Below are 22,612 nucleotides of genomic sequence, written 5' to 3'. Positions count from 1 at the left end.
ATCTCTAATTTGTAGCTTGCTGTTACCCAGCACAATTCTAAGAGCTTTACATGCATTATACCGCAGCCCTCAAAACCAGTCATCATTTTACAGATGAAGAAACTGAGGCCCAAATGGTTAAGATAAACATAGGAGCTGAAATTAAAGTGCAAAAATACAAGAATTGCTGGCAATAAATGTCTTTATTATGATTATGTTAATGGTTAAAATTTGCTCGTTTCCTAAAGTAGTAACAGGATTAAAAAATTACAAAAAAAAACAACCTTCTTAATGATTCATTTGAATTAACTATAAAATTATAATACCTGCTAATTATTTAATACCTTCTAAAATAACACAAAATATATAATATGTAATACAAACCTCAATAATCCAATTCGGTTATGCAATTATTTACAAACTCTGAACTGAGGAAAAGATTTAGCTAAACAGTAGTTTAAAAGCAAATATGCCCTCAAATAATTTTATCCTAAGTAACCTATTCTTTGGAGTAGGATTACCCATTTATTACAATGTTTAGTAACATTTCATTGGTGTGAATTTAAATTCCAATTTAAATTCCTGTGTGCCTGGAAAATAGAACTATTCTTCTTATATTAAGAATCTGTAACACAGTTTAGTATTTCTAATTGACATCCCACCCTACTTATTTTAAAGGTATAGGACTTAACGATACCCTTTTCTTTTGATAAGTGGAACTAACAATTTAAAGCATTTCCCTTTCTAAACTGTATATTTTTATTGTTATCTATATAACAATGTTATATACTAGTAAGCAAAGCAAGCAACATTACTCTTTTTTAAATAACATCTTTAATTAAAGTTTTTGCAAAGGTAAAATATTAAACTTAAAATAGGTCTTAGTACATCAAAATACTAAGTTCTCTAATTGTATTCCAAGATGGTCTTTAAAACATAATATCCTGTATATCACAGAAGAGCAACCTTGATCTGCAATTGTACAGAATGAATTTTACAAACATAATAAATATATTTACGCCCTTACACATAACAGTATGTACAACAGCAGTTGACAATAGTAGCTCAGAACAGCAAAAGGATTAGCCCCTCCCCCAAAATTGTAGCCCTGACACATACTGGACCGATTTAAGGAACCTTGACTAAAATAGTAGTTACTAATTCAATGTAGTCCTTCCCTTAAGAGAAGAACGTTTCTCTTGTTCCTTAAAATAAACACAAATATTAAGTTCGGTGTATTCTTCCTTAAATCATAAAAAATGACAAAAGATAGGCTAAGGCAGGCTTAAAAGGGAATTATAAACTTCAGAATAATTTCCATAGCATAATAGATTAAAATGCAAAACTATTTAATATAAACTCATGAGGAACTATTTAAAGTAACTAGATTTTAACCAATGAATTCAAAATGTGAAATAGCTGACTCAGACATAGGTGGGAAACAGACATGAAGTAAAATGAAAATGTACAAAGATGGATCAATAAAACATCCCATTGCACAAAAGTTCAAAAAAGTTCAAGATGAAATAATCTGAAAATATAGGAATTTTCTCAAGTGGAAGAAAATGCTAAGTTATATAAAGGGAACTCCCAAGAGGAAATTATGTCTGTTTTCCTGTACAAGGCATATTTACCTTTTGAAAAGAATGGTGACATTATTGCTATAAGATAACCAAAAATTACTCTCAGAGGGAGACAACCCTTTTTTTATTCCTCCATAAAAACCAGGAAAAAAAAAAAAAACCCAAATCTTTGATTTTCAGTATAGCAAAAGAAAATCTTTATACAAAAGCTATTATATTTTTATGTTCTTGCTAAAACCAGAATCTATTAGAATATGCTCTTCAAGAACACATTTTAGTCACTATACACACCGCTCAGATCCTGATGTATTCCTAAGAATAACATCAAGATGGCTTTGATTTTAAGAGAGGCAACAATATACATGTGATATGATGGCATTTAATTAACAGAATGAAATGCGAACATTTAAAAAAATATAAAAGCCCAATATAAAGATCCCCCTCATATAACAGACATTTTACTCTAGAAACTAATTGCACATTAAAGTTGTTTTAGCCAAATGTGGCTCTCCACAGAAATTAAATGTGCTCTCAGGCAATTCAAATGGTCTGATTATCGAAATGACCACCAAAAAAAAGAGTACATATACTGAAAGGCACACACTTCCACACTTTACCTAGTAATTTTGTGTAAATTTTCCTTAGCACTATTAACATTAATCTTGTTTTTGCAATAAAAGGTGCCATCACCATCTGTGCAAATTTAAACAAATCCTTTTCTGAAACCTTCTTTTCATAATGTCAAGTCTGAACTATTTTCCCTCTTTGAAGAAACATGTTATTTTCATTTTAAAATTCTGAAAGTGGGAATCCTTGCCTTTTTAAAGGAATGACATTTTATGGAACTAAATGAAATGATTTGTTAAATACAATGTAAAAGCATGATTAAGAATTCAAGTACAGTAAAAGATAAGCAAGTGGCATTCTTATAGCAAGCCACTATAATAAAACCAAAACATTCTATTTGATTAAAAAGGAACACGATGCAGTAATATATAAGAGCACAATTTGGTATGCAGTATTGTTTGGACCGGCTTTCAGAATTTTCACAGGTAAAAGAAAAGCATTTGCCAACTATGCCATAATTAATATGCAATACACAGGTGCAAATACAAATGGTTATTTCCTGCTTCAAAATAACCTTAGTGAGTCACTCTGAAAGCAGTGGTTGTTCATGTTTGAAAATAACGTTATAAAAACAGGCCAGTATACAATTCTACTATGAATACAAATGTTTGTCTACATGGAGGGCCCAAAATATGAGCTGTATATCATATAGTAATCCAAGGTTCAGTAGCAGAAGAACTACAATATAGCCAAAGGGTTTCAATCAACATTGCAGCACTGCTAAGCTTTTATAGGTAGTTCAGGTAGTTGACTTCTTCACTGGGTAAATATAAACCTACTAGCAACTATACTGAAGGACAACTGAACAACAGAATTTCTGTGATTTCATACCCTCCCTTCTCCCAGTCTCATTAACAAAAAAACAAGTAACTGTGTGCTTTGAGAGTAGTGGGGTAAACATTAAAATTCCCCTCCAAAAAACTAAATTAATATAGTAAAAATTAAAACCGTCTTACCAGTTAATGGAATCTAAATAAAACCTAACTACTAGCATGCTAGAAACCATCATTTACACCAAAGTTCAGAACATAAGTTAAAGGGACCAAGTTGGTACGTGGTGTGGAAAGTAGGCAAAAAAAAAAAAAAAAAAAAAGACTAGACTTTTTGAGAAGTTTGAAGATTTGTGTTAAAAAGAAACATGTAATAGCTCACAGTTTTTCTTTGCAATTAAAGTGTTTCTATGTTATTTCTGGAAACACACACAAAGGTGAATAAAAGGAAGACAAAAATGGAAGACAAAAAAATCAATATATAAGTAACTTAAACACAGAAGAAATTTGTCAAGATAGACCATGAAAAAGAATTAGGTATAAGAAAACATGGATGAAGACAAGTGTTCCTACAGTTCTCCCAGGCAACTAGCTCACATAGAACACAGCACTGCCATATTGTTCCTTAGAGCCCCTTACAGAATACAGAACTGTGCATTCTTAATATACATATTAAATTTCTATTATTCTTAATATACAAGTCAAATTTCTATGCTTTCTTCTCGATGTGCAAACTGGAGCCCATGTCTACATTACCAATGGCCTGGAAGGGCCACCAAATAAGAGAGAGGTAAATATGTACTTAGTGGCCCAACCCCCTATAGCCCCAAAATTTCTCCCTCAAATTACAAAGTTGCAATTAAAAAATTTGTTCAATTAGAATACTTTTTAAATTCTTTACTAGTAAACACAAGAAACTTTTATAATTACCAAACTGTTTAAGAAAAACCCAGGTCCTCACTACCTGCCCAATGCTTCAATCAATGCACAGGATGTTATCTGAATGTTTGCTTAGCTTAAAGATTAAACACATATATAAGCATATACTTCAGCCCCAACAGGGAAAAAAATCTATCTATTCTTATGTATGTAATTTCAGCTAGATGGTATCGGTGAAATAAAACTGTATTCCTGAGGAGCCACTCTGGGGTTTCTTTTTAAGGTATGGGACTAAAAGAAACAAATATTTTTCTGTAAGGAAACCAAAAGTTGTCATTTTAATTCTGCTCAACTCTATGAGGCCCAAGTCTTTAAATTACTTTTAATGAGTACAAAAACCTAATTAAGTAAATATCCATTCCTGGGTCAAATTTTGTCTCCAAACTGTGATCACTGATTACTTCCTTTAACTCTTAAACAGATGTTTCATAAAGCAGGGAAGGAAGAGGTATATATTACTGAGGGAGAATAGCTAGTAAAAATATTTAAGACCTATTATGAGAGTTCTAAATTGTTTCCTTATACAAGTGAATTAAAATTCAACACCATAATTCTTACCCTTTTGTAAAAAGCTCACACGCAATTTTTACCAAATATAACCACATACAATAAGCAGTTTCAGTTCAATCTATCAAAAGGGAATTTTCTTCAGTTCGTTCCAACAAGTATCTTCTGATTGAACCCAAGTTGGAGGAAGGAATATAGACAAAGCTTTACATGCTAATTACTGGTGGCAGGTACCTGTATTTAAAATCAACAATTATGGTTTCCAAAACCCCAACCTCCCCACCCCAACAACCCCAGGTGCTACAGTTCCATGGCTTGCCGGTTAGAAGTAGTGTCTATGTTGTCAAGGTCTCTTTGTTCCAGTAGCTTTGATTCTACTGCACTTTTCTGACATGCAGAAGTTAAGTTTTGGTTGGTGTATATGTCCCAAGTTTCAAACTGTCCACTTTAAATTTTTTTTTTAAGTTTCTTTTGTTTTATTTATAAAAGAGAAGAACCAACTCTTCACCATTCTGCATCTCCGATGGCTTTGGAAAATATATAATCTCTTCCATTAAGATTCATTATACCATCCTTGAGATGAAATTTCCATTTGTTTTTACTTCTGTGTATCTAAATAAACAAAAAAAGAACATATAGTCAAAAAACAGAGGAAACACAAAACCCATTCATACACCAAAATCTTTGTCTTATAATTAGTGCATTTATAAATTGTTTAATTGACATATAATTGATATTTAACATTACTTACAGCTGCACATGATTATTTGTATATATTACAAGGTTATAATAAGCCTAGTTAATACCCATCATCATATATAATTACAATTTTTTTCTTGTGATGAAAACTTTTAAGATCTACTTTTTGGGCAACTCTCAAGTATATAATTTGGCATTAAGTATAGTTATCATGCTGTATATCACACCCTTATGATTCATTTTTTTTAATAACTTCAAGTTAGCACTTTTGACCTCTTCACACATCTGCCCCAATCTCCATCCTAAGGCCTCTGGCAACCACCATTCTGTTCTCTGTATTTATGAGTTCAGTTTTGTTTTGGTTGGTTGTTGTAGAAGTCACATATAAAAGTGAGATCATACAGTATTTGTTTTTCTCTTATTTCATTTAGCATAATGCTCTCAAGATTCACTCCTGTCATGACAAGATTGCTTTCTTTTTTAATGGCTGAATAATATAACATCATGTATATATAAATATATACCACATTTTATTTATCCATTCATCCATTGATGGACACTTATGTTGCTTCCATGTCTTGGCTGTTGTAAATAATGCTGCAATGAACATGGGAGGATATAAACTTTTCACAGTTAGTGTTCTCCTTTCCTCTGAATAACTATTCAGGAAGCTGAATTACTGGATCATACAGTAGTCCTATTTTTTTATTTTTCAAGGAACCTCCAAGCAGTTTTCCATAGTGGCTATAACAATTTACATTTCTACCAAAAGTGTACAAGGGTTCCCTTTTCTTCACAACCTCACCAACACTTGTTATTTCTTGTCTTTTTCATAATAGTCATTCTAACAGGTATGAGCTGATATCTCGCTGTGGTTTTGATTTGTATTTCCCTAAAGAATAGTGATATTGAGCATGTACCTGCTAGCCATTTTATTTTTTCTTTGGAAAAATACCCATTTAGTTCTGCCCATTTTTGAAATTGAACTGCTTTTTTGTTACTGAGTTGTATGAGTTCTCCATACATTTTGGATATTAACTCTTCATCAGATAGATGATTTGCAAATATTTTCTATTCTGTAGGTTGTCTTTTTCATTTTGTTAATGGTTTCCTTTGCTGTACAGAAGCTCTATAGTTTAATGTAGTCCTGTTTATTTTTGCTTTTGTTCCCAAATCTAAAACATTACCAAGACCCATGTCAAAGAGCTTACTCCCTATGTCGTCTTCTAGTTTTATGGTTTCAGATTTTACACTTGTCTTTAATCTATCTTGAGTTGATTTTTTGTGTATGTTTTAAGATAGTGGTCCAGTTTCATTCCTTTGCATGTGACTTTCCCAAGACCATTTATTGAAATGACTGTCCTTTCCCCATTGTATATTCTTAGCTCCTTTGTTGTGTATCAACTGAATACATATGTTTGGGTTCATTTCTGGGCTCTTTTCTGTTCCGCTGATCTGCATGTCTGATTTTATGCTAATACCACACCGTTTTAATTCTTCATATAGTATAAAAATCAGAGAGCATGATGCATCTCTCTTAAGATTGCTTTTCAGGGTCTTTTGCATTTCAGGATTATTTTTTTCATTTCTATGAAAAATGCCACTGACATTTTGATTTGGATTGCACTGAATCTGTTGAATCTGTAGATCACTTCAGGTAGTACAAACACTTTAACAATATTTTTTCAAATCAATGAGCACAAAATATTTTTCCATTTATTTCTATCTTTTTCAATTTCCTTCATCAATGTCTTATAGTTTTCAGTGCACAGGTGTTTCATCTCCTTGATTAAATTTATTACAATGTATCTTATTCTTCTTGATGCAATAAATGGGATTGCTTTAACCTCCCTTTCTGATAGTTTGTTAACATATAGAAATGCAACATATTTTGTATACTGATTTTGTATCTTGCAACTTCACTGAATTTGTTTATTACTAACAGTTTTTCAGTGTAGTCTTCAGGATCTTCTATATATAATACTATGCCATCTATAAATCCTGACAGTTTTACTTCTTTCTTTCCAATTTAGATGCTTATTTTTGCTTGCCTAACTAGTCTGGCTAGAACTGCTAATACTATGTTGAATAAAAATGGCAAGAATAAGAAATAACATTCTTGTCTTGTCCCTGATCTTACAGAAAAAGCTTCCAGCTTTTCCCCTTCGAGTGTGTTACCTGCAGGGTTGTCATATATGCCCTATATTATGTTGAAGTAGGTATGTTCTCTCTAACAACCACTTTGTTGAGAGGTTTTTATCATAAATGATGTTGAATTCTGCCAAATGCTGTTTCTGCACTAGTGAGATAAGATTTTTATGCTTCATTTTGTTCATGTGATCAGTTACCACATTGATTTGTGTGTGTTGAATCATCTTTGGATCCCCTGAAATAAATCCCACTTGGTCATGGTCATAGTATATGATCATCTTAATAGACTGTTGAATTCAGTTTGCTAGAATTTTGTTGAGGATTTTGGCAACTGTGTTCATCAGGAATACTGGCATATAATTTTCTTTTCCTGTGTTGCTCTTGTCTGGTTTAGGTGTCAGTAATACTGACCTTGTAAAGTGATTTTAAAGTGTTTCCTCCTCTTCTGTTTTTGGAAAAGTTTGAGAAGGACTGGTATTAATTCTTCTTTAAGAATTTCTTTTTTAGGGCAGCCCGGTGGCTCAGCGGTTTAGCCCCGACTTCGACCCTGGGTGTGATCCTGGACACCCGGGATTGAGTCCCACATCAGGCACCCTGCATGGAGCCTGCTTCTCCCTCTGCCTGTGTCTCTGCCTCTCTCCTTCTCTGTGTCTCTCATGAATAAATAAATAAAATAAAATAAAAAAGAATTTCTTTTTTATTCTGGTAGAGTTCACCAGTAAAGTCATCCAGTTATGAGTTTGTTGGAAGGTTTTTGATTAGGAATTTATCCATTTCTTCTAGGTTGTCCCATTTCTTGGCATAGAATTGTTCATAGCAGTCTTAGAATTCTTTGTATTTTTGTAGTATCTATTATAACAACTCCACTTTCACTTCTGATTTTGAGTCTTATCCTTTTTTTCTTGGTGAGTCTAACTAAAGATTTGTCAATTTTGTTCATCTTTTCAACGAACCAGTTTCATTGATCTTTTCTGGTGTCTTTTTAGCCTCTACTTCATTTATTTCCACTCTGATCTTTGTTATTTCCTTTCTTCTCCTAACTTTGGATTTCATTTGATCTTTTTCTAGTTGTCTGAGATATAAAGTTAGCCTGAGATTTTTTTTTGTTTCTTGATGTAGGCATTTATCTCTATTAACTTCCCTTCTAAGAGTGCTTTTACTACATCTTGTGAGTTTTGGCATACTAGATTTCCATTTTCATTTGTCTCAAGATTTGTTTTCTCTTTTGATTTCTCCTTTCACTCAACGATTATTCAGTAGCATGCTGTTTAATCTCCAAATATTTGTGAATTTTCCAATTTTCTTCTTGTAATTGATTTCTAGTTTCATATCATTAGGGCAGGCCAAAAGGGTTTTTTTTGACAAACTGGTTTCTTAATAAAGTTAAATTTGACCAAAAAGGGGCGGAGGCCTGGGTGGCTCAGTGGTTGAGTGTCTGCTTTCGGCTCAGGGAGTGATCCTAGGAACCAGGATCGACTCCTGCATCGGGCTCCTTGCAGAGTATGCTTCTTCTGTGTCTCTGCCTCTCTCTGTGTGTCTCTCATGAATAAATAAATAAAACCTTAAAAAAAGTTGACAAAAAAAAAATCTCCCATTCATTAGGTGAATTTTTAAAAAACAAATATATTTGTAATTAATTTTATTTTACAGCTCTTAGTATTTGTGTTCATTAATAATATATTTCTCTGCAAAGTATCTTATCTTTGCCAGGTTTACATATAACGTCTCTCTTTTTTCACAGGAAATTGTACACTGAAAAACTTTTAAAATAAGAATATCTGTTTTCCCTGATGCTTCTGGACCACTGTTTTGCCTATAACTCATTTTGTCTATACCATTTAACAATTTGGGCTTGTCGGGCTCCCTGCATGGAGTCGGCTTCTCTGCCTGTGTCTCTCCCTCTCTCTCTCTCTCTCTCTCTCTCATGAATAAATAAAATTAAAAAAAAAAAATTGGGCTTTTCTTCATTCTTACGTAGTGATCACTAGGACACTATTCCCAATATCCCCAGTATCCCCAATACTGGAATCATGTTTACAACCATTCTCTTCCTCACACACAGTAACAACATCTATATAGCTAACTCTTCTAATATGATGGTCCAACAGTATTAGTATCCATACTGATATTAGGATTTCCAACCTCTAATTACTTTCTAATTCTACTTATTTACAAGACACCTGGCAACTGTTTTCTCAATGGCTACCAATTATCTTCTAGTTTACCACATTACTAGCCTCTTGTTACCTGATCTATTATAACTTTCCAAATGATTTCCAGGCTTCACTCTCACCTTCCTTTAATCATCTTATAAACATCATTGCCAGAAGCACAGTTCTAACCAATCATCTCTACTTGACCATTTCTATCTCTAAATGACCTGGGAATAATTCACCTTCCAAGCTCATTTCCTGCCTCCACATTCCTCAAAGACTATATTTCAATCAAAAGAAGTATCATCCTTATTCAAAAATACTGTGTTCTCCTCAAAGCTTCAGCTAAAAGTACGAATCACATCAGCTGAAAGTACGCTCTCCTAATGATTTTCAGTGGCATTCCCAAACACATTTCTAAGTATATACAATTATGAAAAATTTCTTCTACCAAAGTAAAATTCCTTATAGTTTTCTCAAGACCTAACATGGACTCTTATACATGGCAATATTAACAAATAACATCTGAGGGAATGCTGATCATTCAGTTACTAACAAATTTCAAAAACTATGTATATCTGCAATTAAGCCAAAGGGGTAAGGGTAGTGTTTAAACTGGGCCAGACCATGGACATTACCCTCTTTACCTTCATTTATAGTTTTTAGTTATTTGTAATTCACAGATTTTTTTTTAAGATTTTATTTATTTATGCATGAGAGAGACAGAGACACAGGCAGAGGAAGAAGCAGGGTCCATGCAGGGAGCCCGATGTGGGACTCAATCCCGGGACTCCAGGATCATGACCTGAGCCAAAGGCAGATGCTCAACCACTAAGCCACCCAGGCGTCCTGTAATTCATAGTTTTAAGGAGAAAAGGAGTTTAAAGGAGTTAAACAACTGAAGTGACCTTTCTTCTCTTTCCTAATAAATCCCATGCATGATTTAATTTTCAGTTCAAGCTCCATATCTTTAAAGAAGGGGCCTATCGTCCTCCTTCTTCTCTGATCTAAAGGGAACTTCAAAATCAAGTAGCTAAGGCTTTCATTTTCAAAAGACATAATCATAGCTTGGATAGGTTTGATGAGTTGACCAGGGGCATATTGCTAGTAAGTGACAAAGAGATTCTCAAACCCAAGACACCTTTTACTGAACCAGGCAATTTCATATAATAATCCAGAAATGTTCATTACATATATTTTCTGAGAACCCATTCATAAAATTCCATGCTCTAACCTCCCAATATTTCCATGGCCTAACCTCCCAACATTTCCATGAGAGTTGCCAACAACAGCTGACAAACTTGTTCAGTATCTGCTTGAGTATGATTAGAAGTAGGGGGGCAAAGAACTGCAAATTAAGTTATTCCATGCTGGGCCTATTCTAAGTCTTCCCATACTTTATCCCTTAGTGAAATCTGTTTCCTTCAAGCTACCATTCACTGATCCTCGGTCTATCTTTTGGGACTTAAAAAAAAAAAAAAGGTCAAACAACACTTCAAATATTTGAAAACTAGTATCTCATGCTTTTGCTCTAGACAACTGAGTTAAATTATATACACATTTAATATTTATCAAATTTTTTTTCTTATTACAAGAAAATAGAACAAAATAAAGTTAAAACAGCAGTCAGGGCAGACAGTCTTGTGTTAAGTGGTCTTATAGTTCTCATCTAAAAAAAAAAATACACTATGTAGATAAGACGTTAAACCTAACATCTTAAGATGGATGATCTGAATGTCCAACAGACACACCTAAACTTATGTTCAAAACTGACCACTTTCCTCAGCCAAACCTGCTCCATCTTTCAGCCTTTCCCATCTGAGTTGATGGCCTCTCCATTCTTCCTTCTGGTTCCTCATCAAAAAATCTTGGAATCATTCTTGATTCCTTTTTTCTTTTCAACCACATATCCAAAAAGAGTTAGAAAATCCTGCTCATTCTTCCTTCAAAACATATCCAAGATTTAGCTGCTTCTCACCATTTCCAGTGCTACTCCCCTGGGCCTAACTTACCATTATCACACTTGGATTACTACAATATTCCTGTTAGTCTCCTTGTTTCAACCTCTGCTTCCTTCACACAATCTGCTCTTGAAGAAGGCAAAGTAATCCTTTTAGAATTAAAATGTACGTGATACTACATCTATTTGAAACCTTCCAGTAACTTCCCAATTCACTGATTAGAGACCAAGTCTTCACAAACTTCCATATCACCTGCCCCACTTACCTCCTAAACTTATTAATCTACTAACTATATATCCCTTCCCTTACATCTGGTATCCATGCCACCTCTCACATACAATAGACAGGCTCTGTTACCAGATAACGACAAGGCTAACTCTCTTCAAGGCTTTGTTCAAATGTCATCTTCCTAAAATATCTAAGACTAACCTTTTAAAAACTGTGACTGTCCCCCCTTTCCTACCAATTATCCATACCAATTATCAGCTTCTAACATACTGTAATTATTTATTTATTTTTTACATTTTACCATCTGTCTCCCTTGACTAAACTTCCCAATAGCAGGGATTGCTTTATTTTGTTCACTAGTTTATCTGAACTTCCTAGTACAGTACCATGGGACATCATAGACACTCTGTTTCTTGAGTGAAAAGACCTCTTTCTCTTTTCTTTGACTCCCTACAGAAAAAATAGTATCTACCCAAAAATGGGCACACAAATTTATTTCCATCATGAAATGAGTGACTACAACTTGAAAGACAATGGGATTATACAAGCAAGAAAGTGGTAAGTAGCCAGGAAAGAGAATTCCCCAGACAAGTAAAGAAACTGATTGTATCCTGCTGCATGACAACTTGCAAAAAGCAAATGAAGAAAAGTTTCAGGATCAAACAATCCACATACTCAGCACTTCAGAAGAAAGGGCTCTTAAATTTCCTAATGACAAACATATTAAGTAAAATTACCAATAATTAAGGTTGAAGCCTCCAAAATCGATGCCATCAGTCCTTATCTATCCATAAAAGGGAGAACTCTGTTTCATTGTTAGGTTTAACTACAATTTTGATTTGACTGGCAACATAAACTTCATTATTCTTTCTATAATGGTTTCTAAAATGGACTCATTGTTGAAATCCTAAAGTTTAGATTTCAGAAATAAAATCGTAAAATTCAAGTTGGCTAAAACCATATCCAACCCCATTTTAACCATTCATAGAACACACAGATTCTTTATTATTGACTAAAACATCAAGCCCAGCCCTCCAGAACTCATCTGATTCTAAAAATTAGATCTCTGTGAATTTTAAAATTGTTTATTGTTTAACATACTACTTAAAACTATTTCGATTTCTGCTTAAAACTTTAAAAAGTCTCTAGGAGCAAAACAAACCAATTTTAACATTTAAAGTGTTATGTGTACAATTTGTACCAGAGAATAATACAACCCATCTTACAATGTGAAAATACTCAGAAGTATATTCTTCAATCTACCTAAGGGTAAACATCTCTCTTGCCTGATAAATCTGACATCTTATCATCATGAAACTATGTTCTAGATATTTTGGTTGCATGAGGTTCCTTTGAGATTTCCTGACAACAAAGGTTTATTGGTATCTATTTTAACATTATACTCTTCCACTACAGAAGTATAACAAGAAATTATTACATTTATTATAATGTCCCTGATATAAGGTTTTAATAATGCTCACCCAAAATTCACACAGTACAAAAGTGGATGCTCTGATAATTATGTTTATGAATGACCTCACTGACTTTATTCTGTAACCTGTTACAGTTACTTTAAGTAACTGGTTTGACTTTACCTTTTCATTACAAAATAAATTGTTTTGACATTTCCCTACAGATCTATTTCCAATAAATATGGCTATTTATATGCAATAAGCATGGTAACTTAAAAGTTTCATTTCTATAAATAAGCAACACAAGTGTAAGATTTTCATCATTTGTAAAGGAAATTCATGTAAGGCACAAATTTTGCATGATCATGACTATAGCTCCAATTCCTGGCACATGCTTAATAACAAATACTTGGTAAGTATTTATATTTAGTGAATGAGTAGTGCTTACAAACAAAAGCCCAATGGCTTCTGTTAGGGTTTTCATCACGTGGTAATGACTACTGTTCAAGTTAAATTACAAATGCAATATAATGTGTAGATTATAAATTTAATGATTATAGAAAATAATTTTATTCCAAATTAAATGTTTCAATACATAACTAAATCTCAACAATAATGCCAATAACTATAATAAAAATACTTGGAAAGCAGCACTTTTTTGAAGAATTAGGAAAACAAGAATCCAATAGCTAATTCTCACAGACCTAGTTTAAAAATACCTAATGCTACCAAAAATACAGTAGACCTAAATAATTTTTAAACTGATTTTCATTAAAACATGTTAGTTAACAGTCCTGTTTACTGCTCTAGTTCTCCTCTTAGTAACAAAAAAAAAAAAGTGACAACATTCAATTAAATCCTTTTAGTTTTGAGCTGGTTGAAACTAAATGGAAAACAGCTGGGTTAATAATGTTAAACGATAACCCCAAAATGACTGTTTACTTTGTAAGTTGGGAGACAGTGTAAATTGTAAACACGCCTACCTCTCCTCATATCATTAATAACATTTTTCAAATGTAAAGCTACACTATTAATTTCTCATTTTATTAAAGTAATCTACTAAACTATAACAACGTTTACAATCATCTGGTTTATACTGAACATAAGAGGCATCAATCAGCTGCCAAAATGTTTGAACAACGTAGAAAAGATATTTAGGGAAGAAATTACAGCAGAAAAAAAATCAGTAACCTGATAAAATCCTTACCTTATCATATTGGCATACAACAACATTTTCTGTATCAAAGAGTTCCTGTCCTTCCTCATCACTCACATCATCTTCACTGTTGAGGGGCTCCTACAAATAAGAAAGAAGAGTATTTATTTATACTTCATGTATTATTAGAAAAAGGTCCTTCTAATATTCAAGGAAAAGAAATACAATGACCTTGATGTTCTTTGAGAATGAAGATTCAGACAGAACCATATACACACACGTATACCACAAATTTACTGTTAATCAGCTATGTTAAAACTGTGCCAATTTTACTGAAATTCCAGCAAGAAATCAAAAATAAAAAGTTAAGCTTACAACTTTTAAGTCTGAAAAGATGTTTATTTCCTTCATTCTTTCCGAACAGCACAAGATCACTCTCTCCAAGAACTGTTTAAGATGTCTAGAAGGTAATCTAAGAAAATATGAAGGTTTAATGTGATAATGGCACGATGTGCCACCAGAAACAGCAGAGTAAAAGTAAAAGGGAAAACAATGGTGAAGTTGGAGGAGGAAAAAAGGGCTATAAACCAGGGTAGCATTCTGGCTTGTCTACACACTGAGGACCAAGACTCTATATTATTAACATGTCTACCATTGTGATGGTGATGGCAGATGCTTGTATAACTAAGGCATTTAAGTTAAAAGGATACATGTGGGAGGGGTGAGGTAGGAGGGAGCTCAGTCCCAAAGAGAATTAAAGGTCAAGATCTAACTAGAACATAAAATGACCAACCATGTGACACCAGACCTCAACTATTTGAGAAGATAAAAAATAGAACTCAGATTTCTAATTAACAGAGAAGGTAACGACAAAATAAAAGAGGAAAGGAATATAATCAAGATGACACTAACTCTAGGCGTATACCTCACACACGTGTATCTAAATTCTTTAATTTTAAATAGATATCACCAATGTGAATGTAAAAAGAATTTATTGACATAAAATTCATATAACATAAAATTCACCATTTTAATCATTTTAGAGTGCACAACCAGTCATACTTAGTACATTCATAACGTGTGCAATTATCATCACTATCTAATTCCACAACAATTTCATCACCTTTACCATCAAGCAGTCACTCACTTCCCATCCCTACTCTCCCCAGTCCTACACTAATCTTTTGGTCACTATATATTTTTACCTCTAGATAGTTCATATAAGTGCAAACATACAGTACACACATGTAAGGACGTGTGGTGTGGCTTTTACTTATAATATGTGAGGCTCATCCATGTTGTAGCATAAACCAGTACTGTTCCTTTTAATGGCTAAATAATATTCCACTGCACAGATAAACCACATTTTAATTTGTCCATCCATCAATTGATAGACATTTGGGTTATTTACATCTTTTGGATTTTGTAAACAGTTTTGAACATTCACATACAAGCTTTTGTTTGAGTAACAGTTTTCAGTTCTCTTATACATATACTTAGAACTGCTCTGTCATATGATAACTTTATGCTTAACATTTTGAGGAACCACCAAATCATTTTCCACAGCAGCTACACTATTTTCCATTCCCACCTGCAATGCAAAAGAGCTCCAATTTCTCCATATCTCACCATCTGTTTCCTTTTTTATCTTTTTTGATTATAGCCATTCTGGTAAATATGAAGTGGTGTCTCTTTATGGTTTTGATATATGCATTTCTGTAATAACTAGTGATGTTGAGCATCTTTTCACATGCTTGTTGGCTTATTTGTATATCCTTGGAGAAATGTCTATTTATGTCCTTTACCCATTTTGGAATAGAGTTGCTTGTTAGTTGTTGAATTCCAAAATTTTCTATTCTGCATAATAAGCCCCTATCAGAGGATTTGCAAATATTTTCTCCTATTTTGTAGGCTATCTTTTTACTTTTTGGATATTGTTCTTAGAGACACCCAAGTTTTTAATCCATTAAGTCTGTTATTTTTTTTCTATTGCTTGTGCTTTTGGTGTCATATCTAAGAAACTACTGCCAAACCCAGTGTTATTCAGCTTTTGCCCTATTTTCTTCTAAGAATTTTATAGTTTTACGTCTTATTTATGTTTAGGTCTTTTGACCCATTTTGAGTTAATTTTGTATATTGTGTGAGGTATGGGTCCAACTTCACTGTTTTGCATGTGGATATTCAGTTGTCCAAGCTACTATTTGGTGAGTAAGACCATTCTTTTCCTACTGAATAGTCTTGCCTCATGTAAAAATGTTGTAAGATGATAGCATACACAGCAGTATTCCACATAAAAAATGATACACCTAAAGCTTAGGGATCCAAAAAATTTGAAAGGAAAGAATGAAAGCTATTCTAACTGAAACAAAGTTGGTATGGCTCTATACTATCATACAAAAGAGACTGTATGGACCAAAAAAAAAAAAAATTACTGGAGATAAAATAGGAAACTACATCATCAGAAATGGCTCAATTTACTGGAAAGTGTAAGTTTAAGCTTATATGTGTCTACTTTTAGGTTCAAAATATAAAGAGCATAATGACAGAACAAATCCACCATCATAGTAGGAGATCTGAACATCTCTCTCAGTCATCGATGATGGCGTAAACACACAAAAAATATTAGTAAGGATATAGAATATCCAAAGAAAACTATTAACAATCTAATTCTCATATATAGAAGACAATCAGACAACTGCAAAAAAAGTATTTTCAAGGGATCCCTGGGTGGCACAGCGGTTTAACGCCTGCCTTTGGCCCAGGGTGCGATCCTGGAGACCTGGGATCGAATCCCACGTCGGGCTCCCGGTTCATGGAGCCTGCTTCTCCCTCTGCCTATGTCTCTGCCTCTCTCTATCTCTCTGTGTGACTATCATAAATAAATAAAAAATTACAAATTAAAAAAAAAAGTCTCTTCAAGTATACAGGAAGCATACGCAACACTGACCACATAGAGCAAGTCTCAATCAATTTCAAAGGATGCATACATCACAAAGATCATATTCTCTACAAATAAAATTGATAAGTCAGAACAAAAATTAATGAAATAGAAAAAATTAGAGAATAAAGCTATAAGTTAATTATTAAAAACATTAATGAAATCAACATACCTCTAGCAAGACTGAACAAAAGAAAAAAGAGCTAGAAGGCAGAAAAAATATCAGAAATGAGAATTTAAAAAAGGAATGACTACAAGTGATTCTGGAATCAAAAAGATGATTATCATTAACTTTATGTTAATTTCAAAATCTACATATATAGTCCTATAATAATAAAACTTATCCAAATTGTCTCAAAAAGAAACAATACTTGAACAGAGTAAGGACATTATCAGAATCAGATATTCTTAGCAGCATACTTTAACAAATATTCCCAGAATTAAGTATATCTTTAAAAAAAAAAAAAGTCCAAGGAAGACAGAACACTTGCCAAAATTTTTATAATGCTATCATAAACCTGAAAACCTAGTACGAGTATGAGAACAGAAAATCACAGACAGTACATGAATATACAGGAAAAGTCCTAAACAAAGTGAATTCAGCAATTTATAAAAAGAGTTATACAGAATGATTAAGTAGTGCTATCCAACAAATACAAAAGTGGTTGTAAGTAGAAAACCAACTAACACAATTAGGTATTAAATAACACATTAAGGATAAGAAATTGTAGGATTATATAACAGTTGCAGAAAGTATTTAACAAAATTCAACATTCATTTAGATTTTAAAAATCAAAGTAAAGTTAATTTGAATAAAGGGAACTTCTTTAACCTGATAAAAGATGTTCATAAAAAGCCTATAGTAAACATTATATTTAATAGTGAATCACAGAAAGGCCTCTAAGAACAAGGTAAGGGTGCCTGGTATTTCTAATCAATATTGTTCCAGAAGGCTGAGCCAATGAAGCAAGAAAAGCAGTCATTTTTAATATCTGATTGCCTATAGAAAACATGAAAGAATCAAATATGCTAAATCTCATTAGTATTCAAATTAAAACTAAATGGAAACACCATTTTCTATCTATTAGACCTGCAAAAATTAAGAAGCTTGACAATATCAAGTATCAATGAAGACATATTAGCACAATAGTTTGGCATTTTATTGTAAAGTTGAAAATATGGATGCCTTAGAATCCAGTAATTCAATGGTTAGGTATAATCCTTAAAAGAAAGTTATGCATATGTGTCCCCAGAAGACATACTCCAAAATATGTTATAACCGTTAAGAGTAAACAAATAGAAACAACCCTAATGCCCATCACATCATTAAAAAAAAAAAATGGAAAAACCAACTATGGTATATTCAATAGTGAAAATAATTACAGGTATATGCAACAACTTAGATGAACCTCAGAAATACTATCCTGAGGGATAAAAAAAGCAATCAACTTGCAGAAGAATAACAGAATTATCCCATTTGTTTTATAAATGGGCATTCAAAACTAAACACTGCTCTTCAGGAATATAAATATAGATAGTAAACATAAAGGCAAGTTAATGATAAACACAGAATTCATAAGCATGGTTACTCTGATGACAGGAGGAGGATGGGGATTGGGGCAAGGTACTCAGGGTACTTTAATAAAATAATGGGATTGTTATATGTATTTTAAAGATTTTATTTATTTATCTATTTAGAGGGAGCATTCAGGAGCAGGGGTAGGGGCAGAGGGAAATGGAGTGACAATCTCAAAAGCAAACTCTGCACTGAGTGTGGAGCTTGATGTGGGGCTCCATCCTACAACCCTGAGATCATGACCTGGGCCAAAATCAAAAGTAGGACCTTAACTGACCGAGCCACCCAGTGCCCCATAATGGGATTACTTTTAACTAGATATGGACTTAAGGGTGTTTTGATCTTAAAATATTTTTTATTCATTTGTATTTATTCAATATTTAGTACAACAATACTTAAGAACATTAGATATCTTAGAACTTTGTACTAAGATAAAATTACATCTTAAGTTGTAGAAAGCATTGAACAAAAACTATGGTTAAGACAAACATATTGAACACAAGTAAGCAGGAACACTGAGGAAAACAAAGATATATATATATGCTTCTAGAAATATATAAGGATGAATAACAAAGGATGGTTTGCTTAACCCATGACAGGGACTAGGAGTAGATAAAGTGACGTAAGGAACTGGTACAGAATACAGACCAAAAGAAAGTTATTCATGAATAAGTCTGTCACATTTAGCTTTTTCCTCAAATGTCCTCTCTTCCCAGATGTTTCTGTATCTTTTTTAATTATTGAAGCAAACAACCCCATTTTATCTACCAATGTCTTGTGTTTGAATCACAGCATGAATGCATAAGCCAGAAAATTAGAATTACTTGCATTGTGTCCACCCCCTTTATAAATACAACTCAATTCAATATACATTTATTTTTTATTACCAGGTACATGATGATAAATACAACCAGAACATCTAAAAACCTTACTAGGTTAGAACAATCTAACTTCGTATTTAAAGTCCTATATCGTGTAACACCGTAATAGCCTCTGAAAAAATAGAATATAATTCATCAGTTTGGCACCAAGTAAAAGAAATGATTGAGTAGTTTCTCACTTCAAGTTTTTGACTATAAACTTACTTCTTCTACCTGCCCATCTTCAGCTCCATCTTTCTCTTTGTCTTCTTCTTCCTCATCATCATAGTCTTCTTCTTCATCTTCATCTTCTTCAGATGATGTGTCCCCAGTTCCATCAACCTGTAGCACCAGCGGAGCCTGTGGCTGAGCGGGCTGGGTCTGTGGCTGCTGTTGGCCAGTTGCAGTTATCTGTGCTTGTGCCGGTGTAGGGGCAGCCACTGTTGTAGGTATAACTTGAGTCTTATTTCCTGTAAATAAGATTTGCTGTGGCTGAATGATGACACCTGTCTGTGGTGAAATCCCTCCAGGAAGAGGGGCCAGTACCTGAGGCAAAAGAAAACCATATTAGAAACTAGTTAAGAGGACCAGTAGGCTCAGTTTCATGATATAGTATGCATGTAGAAACAGGCATAAATGCTGAAGAATCACGAAAAATGGCCACATCTCATACAGTTAAAACCACCAAAGCATAAAAGGAATGTTTAACTAGTATACTGATCCTATTTTCATTTTACCTTTCGAAGTTCTTAAGGAAAAAAGGATTTTCTGAAAATAATTATTTATTGAGCACTTGTTATGTACATGGCAAATTCCAAACCAAGAGTTACATATATGATTCATTTATTTCCTTGATGTATGAACAGGTTCATTTACTTGCCAAGCTCATAGTCACTATGATGTGAAATTTTAACCCACGCTTTCTGATTTTTGCTGTAATTATTATGTTACAGTGCCTCCCTGTGGAAATCATTGCACTAAAATGTGAAGTCTTGGGTCCTAGTTTTGTCTCAGATCCCAGACTGAGATGTAGCAGAGGCATGTCATTTAACCTCCCTTGGCTTTTGTCACTTCACTGTTAGACTAGGATCAATGGTTCTCAACCCTGACTAAAAATTACAACCATCTGGTAGCTTAAAAATACTGGTACTTGGACCCACAATATTCTGATTTAATTCATGTGAGATGAAATCTAATCATTTATTTTTTAATTTTTTAAAAAGATTTTATTTATTTGACAGAGGGAATGCTCGCACACATATGCACACAAGCGTGGGGAGTGGCAGGCAGAGGAAGAAGCAGGTTCCCAATGCAGGACTCAATCCCAGGACTTTGGGACCATGACCTGAGCCACATGCCACTGAAATCTAATCATTAAAAGCTTCCCCAGCTGATTCTAACCATCCAACTACACCAGATCAGATGATTTCTATAGTTCCTTTCAGCTTTTATAGCTAGAATTCTAAAGTAAACCATAACTCAAAAAGTACATATTAACAAATATATATTTTACAATAAACATATTTATAATTACATGTATTAATAAGTTAATAAATAAAAAGAGAATACCTAGTTATAAAAAAAACAGCAAATGGCAATTACTTGCCTTTAAGTTCAAGAAATGCAAAATAAGACAGTATTTTGTTTAAGAAGTTTACGGATTAATGGTGCAATAGACAAAACAGTAACACAAATCAAAAGGTAGAAGGTGTAACACAAGTATGATATGGTGCTCTGAAAACAGGAGAGAGGACTAAATTCAGCTTGAGGGACAAGGTATGGTCAGGGAAGCCTTCTTAGTAGGTAATACTTATGTTCTTTTGTGCTTGGAAGATTAGCCAGGCTTTTCCATTCGGTGGCATGTATGTATGTATGTATGTATGTGTTTGTTTGTTTATTTGTTTGTTTATTTATTATGATAGACACAGAGAGAGAGAGAGAGGCAGAGACACAGGAGGAGGGAGAAGCAGGCTCCATGTCGGGAGCCCGACGCGGGACTCGATCCGGGGACTCCAGGACCGTGCCCTGGGCCAAAGGCAGGAGCCAAACCACTGAGCCACCCAGGGATCCCCTCGGTGGCTTTGTTTGATGGGAGTAAAGAGAGTTGCTAGAAGGAAGACCAAATGACATTCTAAGTAGAAGAATAACATCAAGTGAAAATCTGGGAAGCTGTAAACTGACTAGATAAATGCTTCTCCGATCTTATCTCTATCATCATAGTATAACATGGACATTACATATTTATATTTCTCTTTTTTTAAAGTACCTAAATTCTTTAATAAACAACCATTTCTCTTTCCTCTTTGTCCTTACAGGACAAGAGCTTAACAGTCAGGTTTACAAGTATTTAACTTTGATCTAAACAGTAGCTGAAGCAGATAACTGGATGCATGACAAGAATTAAAGCTGAAGAGATTAAAAAATAAGATCCACAAAAAACAAAGATCCTATTAACCATGCTGAGGAGTTTAGACTTTTTCCCATAGGCAAAGGGGAAGTCACTAAAAAATTTTAAGATTTTTAGAATAACTATAAAATAGAGTAACAAGTTAGGAAGCCCAAGATTAGAGTAAGGGAAATCAATTGAGAGAATAATATATGGTACTTTATATATACAAATACACACACATTAACATTACATATATAGTAATATATACTACTGAGAGAATAATAATAGTATTTTAAGTAGGAAATTATGAAAGCATGAACTTAGAAAATGATCAGAGTCTAAGAAAACTAGTTTCCAATATTAAGGAACTGCAAATATATTAAAACTGCAGTCTGAAAGAAAGGAACTATTAAGAATTGGTAGGATTTCATGGTACTTTGCAATATTAAAGGTAAGGGAAGTGGGGGTTCCCACACACCCACTTTCAGAAAATGCATAAGCTTCATGAAACTAGATTCATGTCTTCCATGTTCACTCCTAAATCTCTAGTCCCTTGCAAAGACCCTGACACATAGCCACACAGTATTAAATACTTGTTGAATGAACGCAATACTTGGAGGCTTAGGAGGCTGCATCAAGTGTGATGCCACTGATAGAAAAGCACGTTCAGAGGGATAATGAAAG

At 33.5% G+C, this 22,612-nt stretch overlaps 1 protein-coding gene across 2 annotated transcripts in view; it reads right to left on the bottom strand.

Annotated features, from left to right (window-relative positions):
* Positions 1–794: 794 nt before the first annotated feature.
* GTF2A1 (general transcription factor IIA subunit 1) overlaps positions 795–22,612 on the bottom strand; it is a 46,717-nt gene continuing 24,899 nt past the window's right edge. For both annotated transcript variants that reach the window (XM_041759207.1, XM_041759206.1), the window contains exons 7-9: positions 19,765–20,085; positions 14,217–14,306; positions 795–5,017 (exon numbers count right to left, since the gene is read on the bottom strand). In XM_041759207.1, coding sequence (XP_041615141.1) covers positions 4,910–5,017; positions 14,217–14,306; positions 19,765–20,085 — 519 coding nt within the window. In that variant the 3' untranslated portion in view covers positions 795–4,909. The remainder of the gene's footprint in view (positions 5,018–14,216; positions 14,307–19,764; positions 20,086–22,612) is intronic.

This window comes from Vulpes lagopus, chromosome 6 (genome assembly GCF_018345385.1).
Source record: "Vulpes lagopus strain Blue_001 chromosome 6, ASM1834538v1, whole genome shotgun sequence".
In the NCBI taxonomy this organism is placed as follows: Eukaryota; Metazoa; Chordata; class Mammalia; order Carnivora; family Canidae; genus Vulpes; species Vulpes lagopus.
This window is presented reverse-complemented; position numbering and strand designations above follow the sequence as displayed.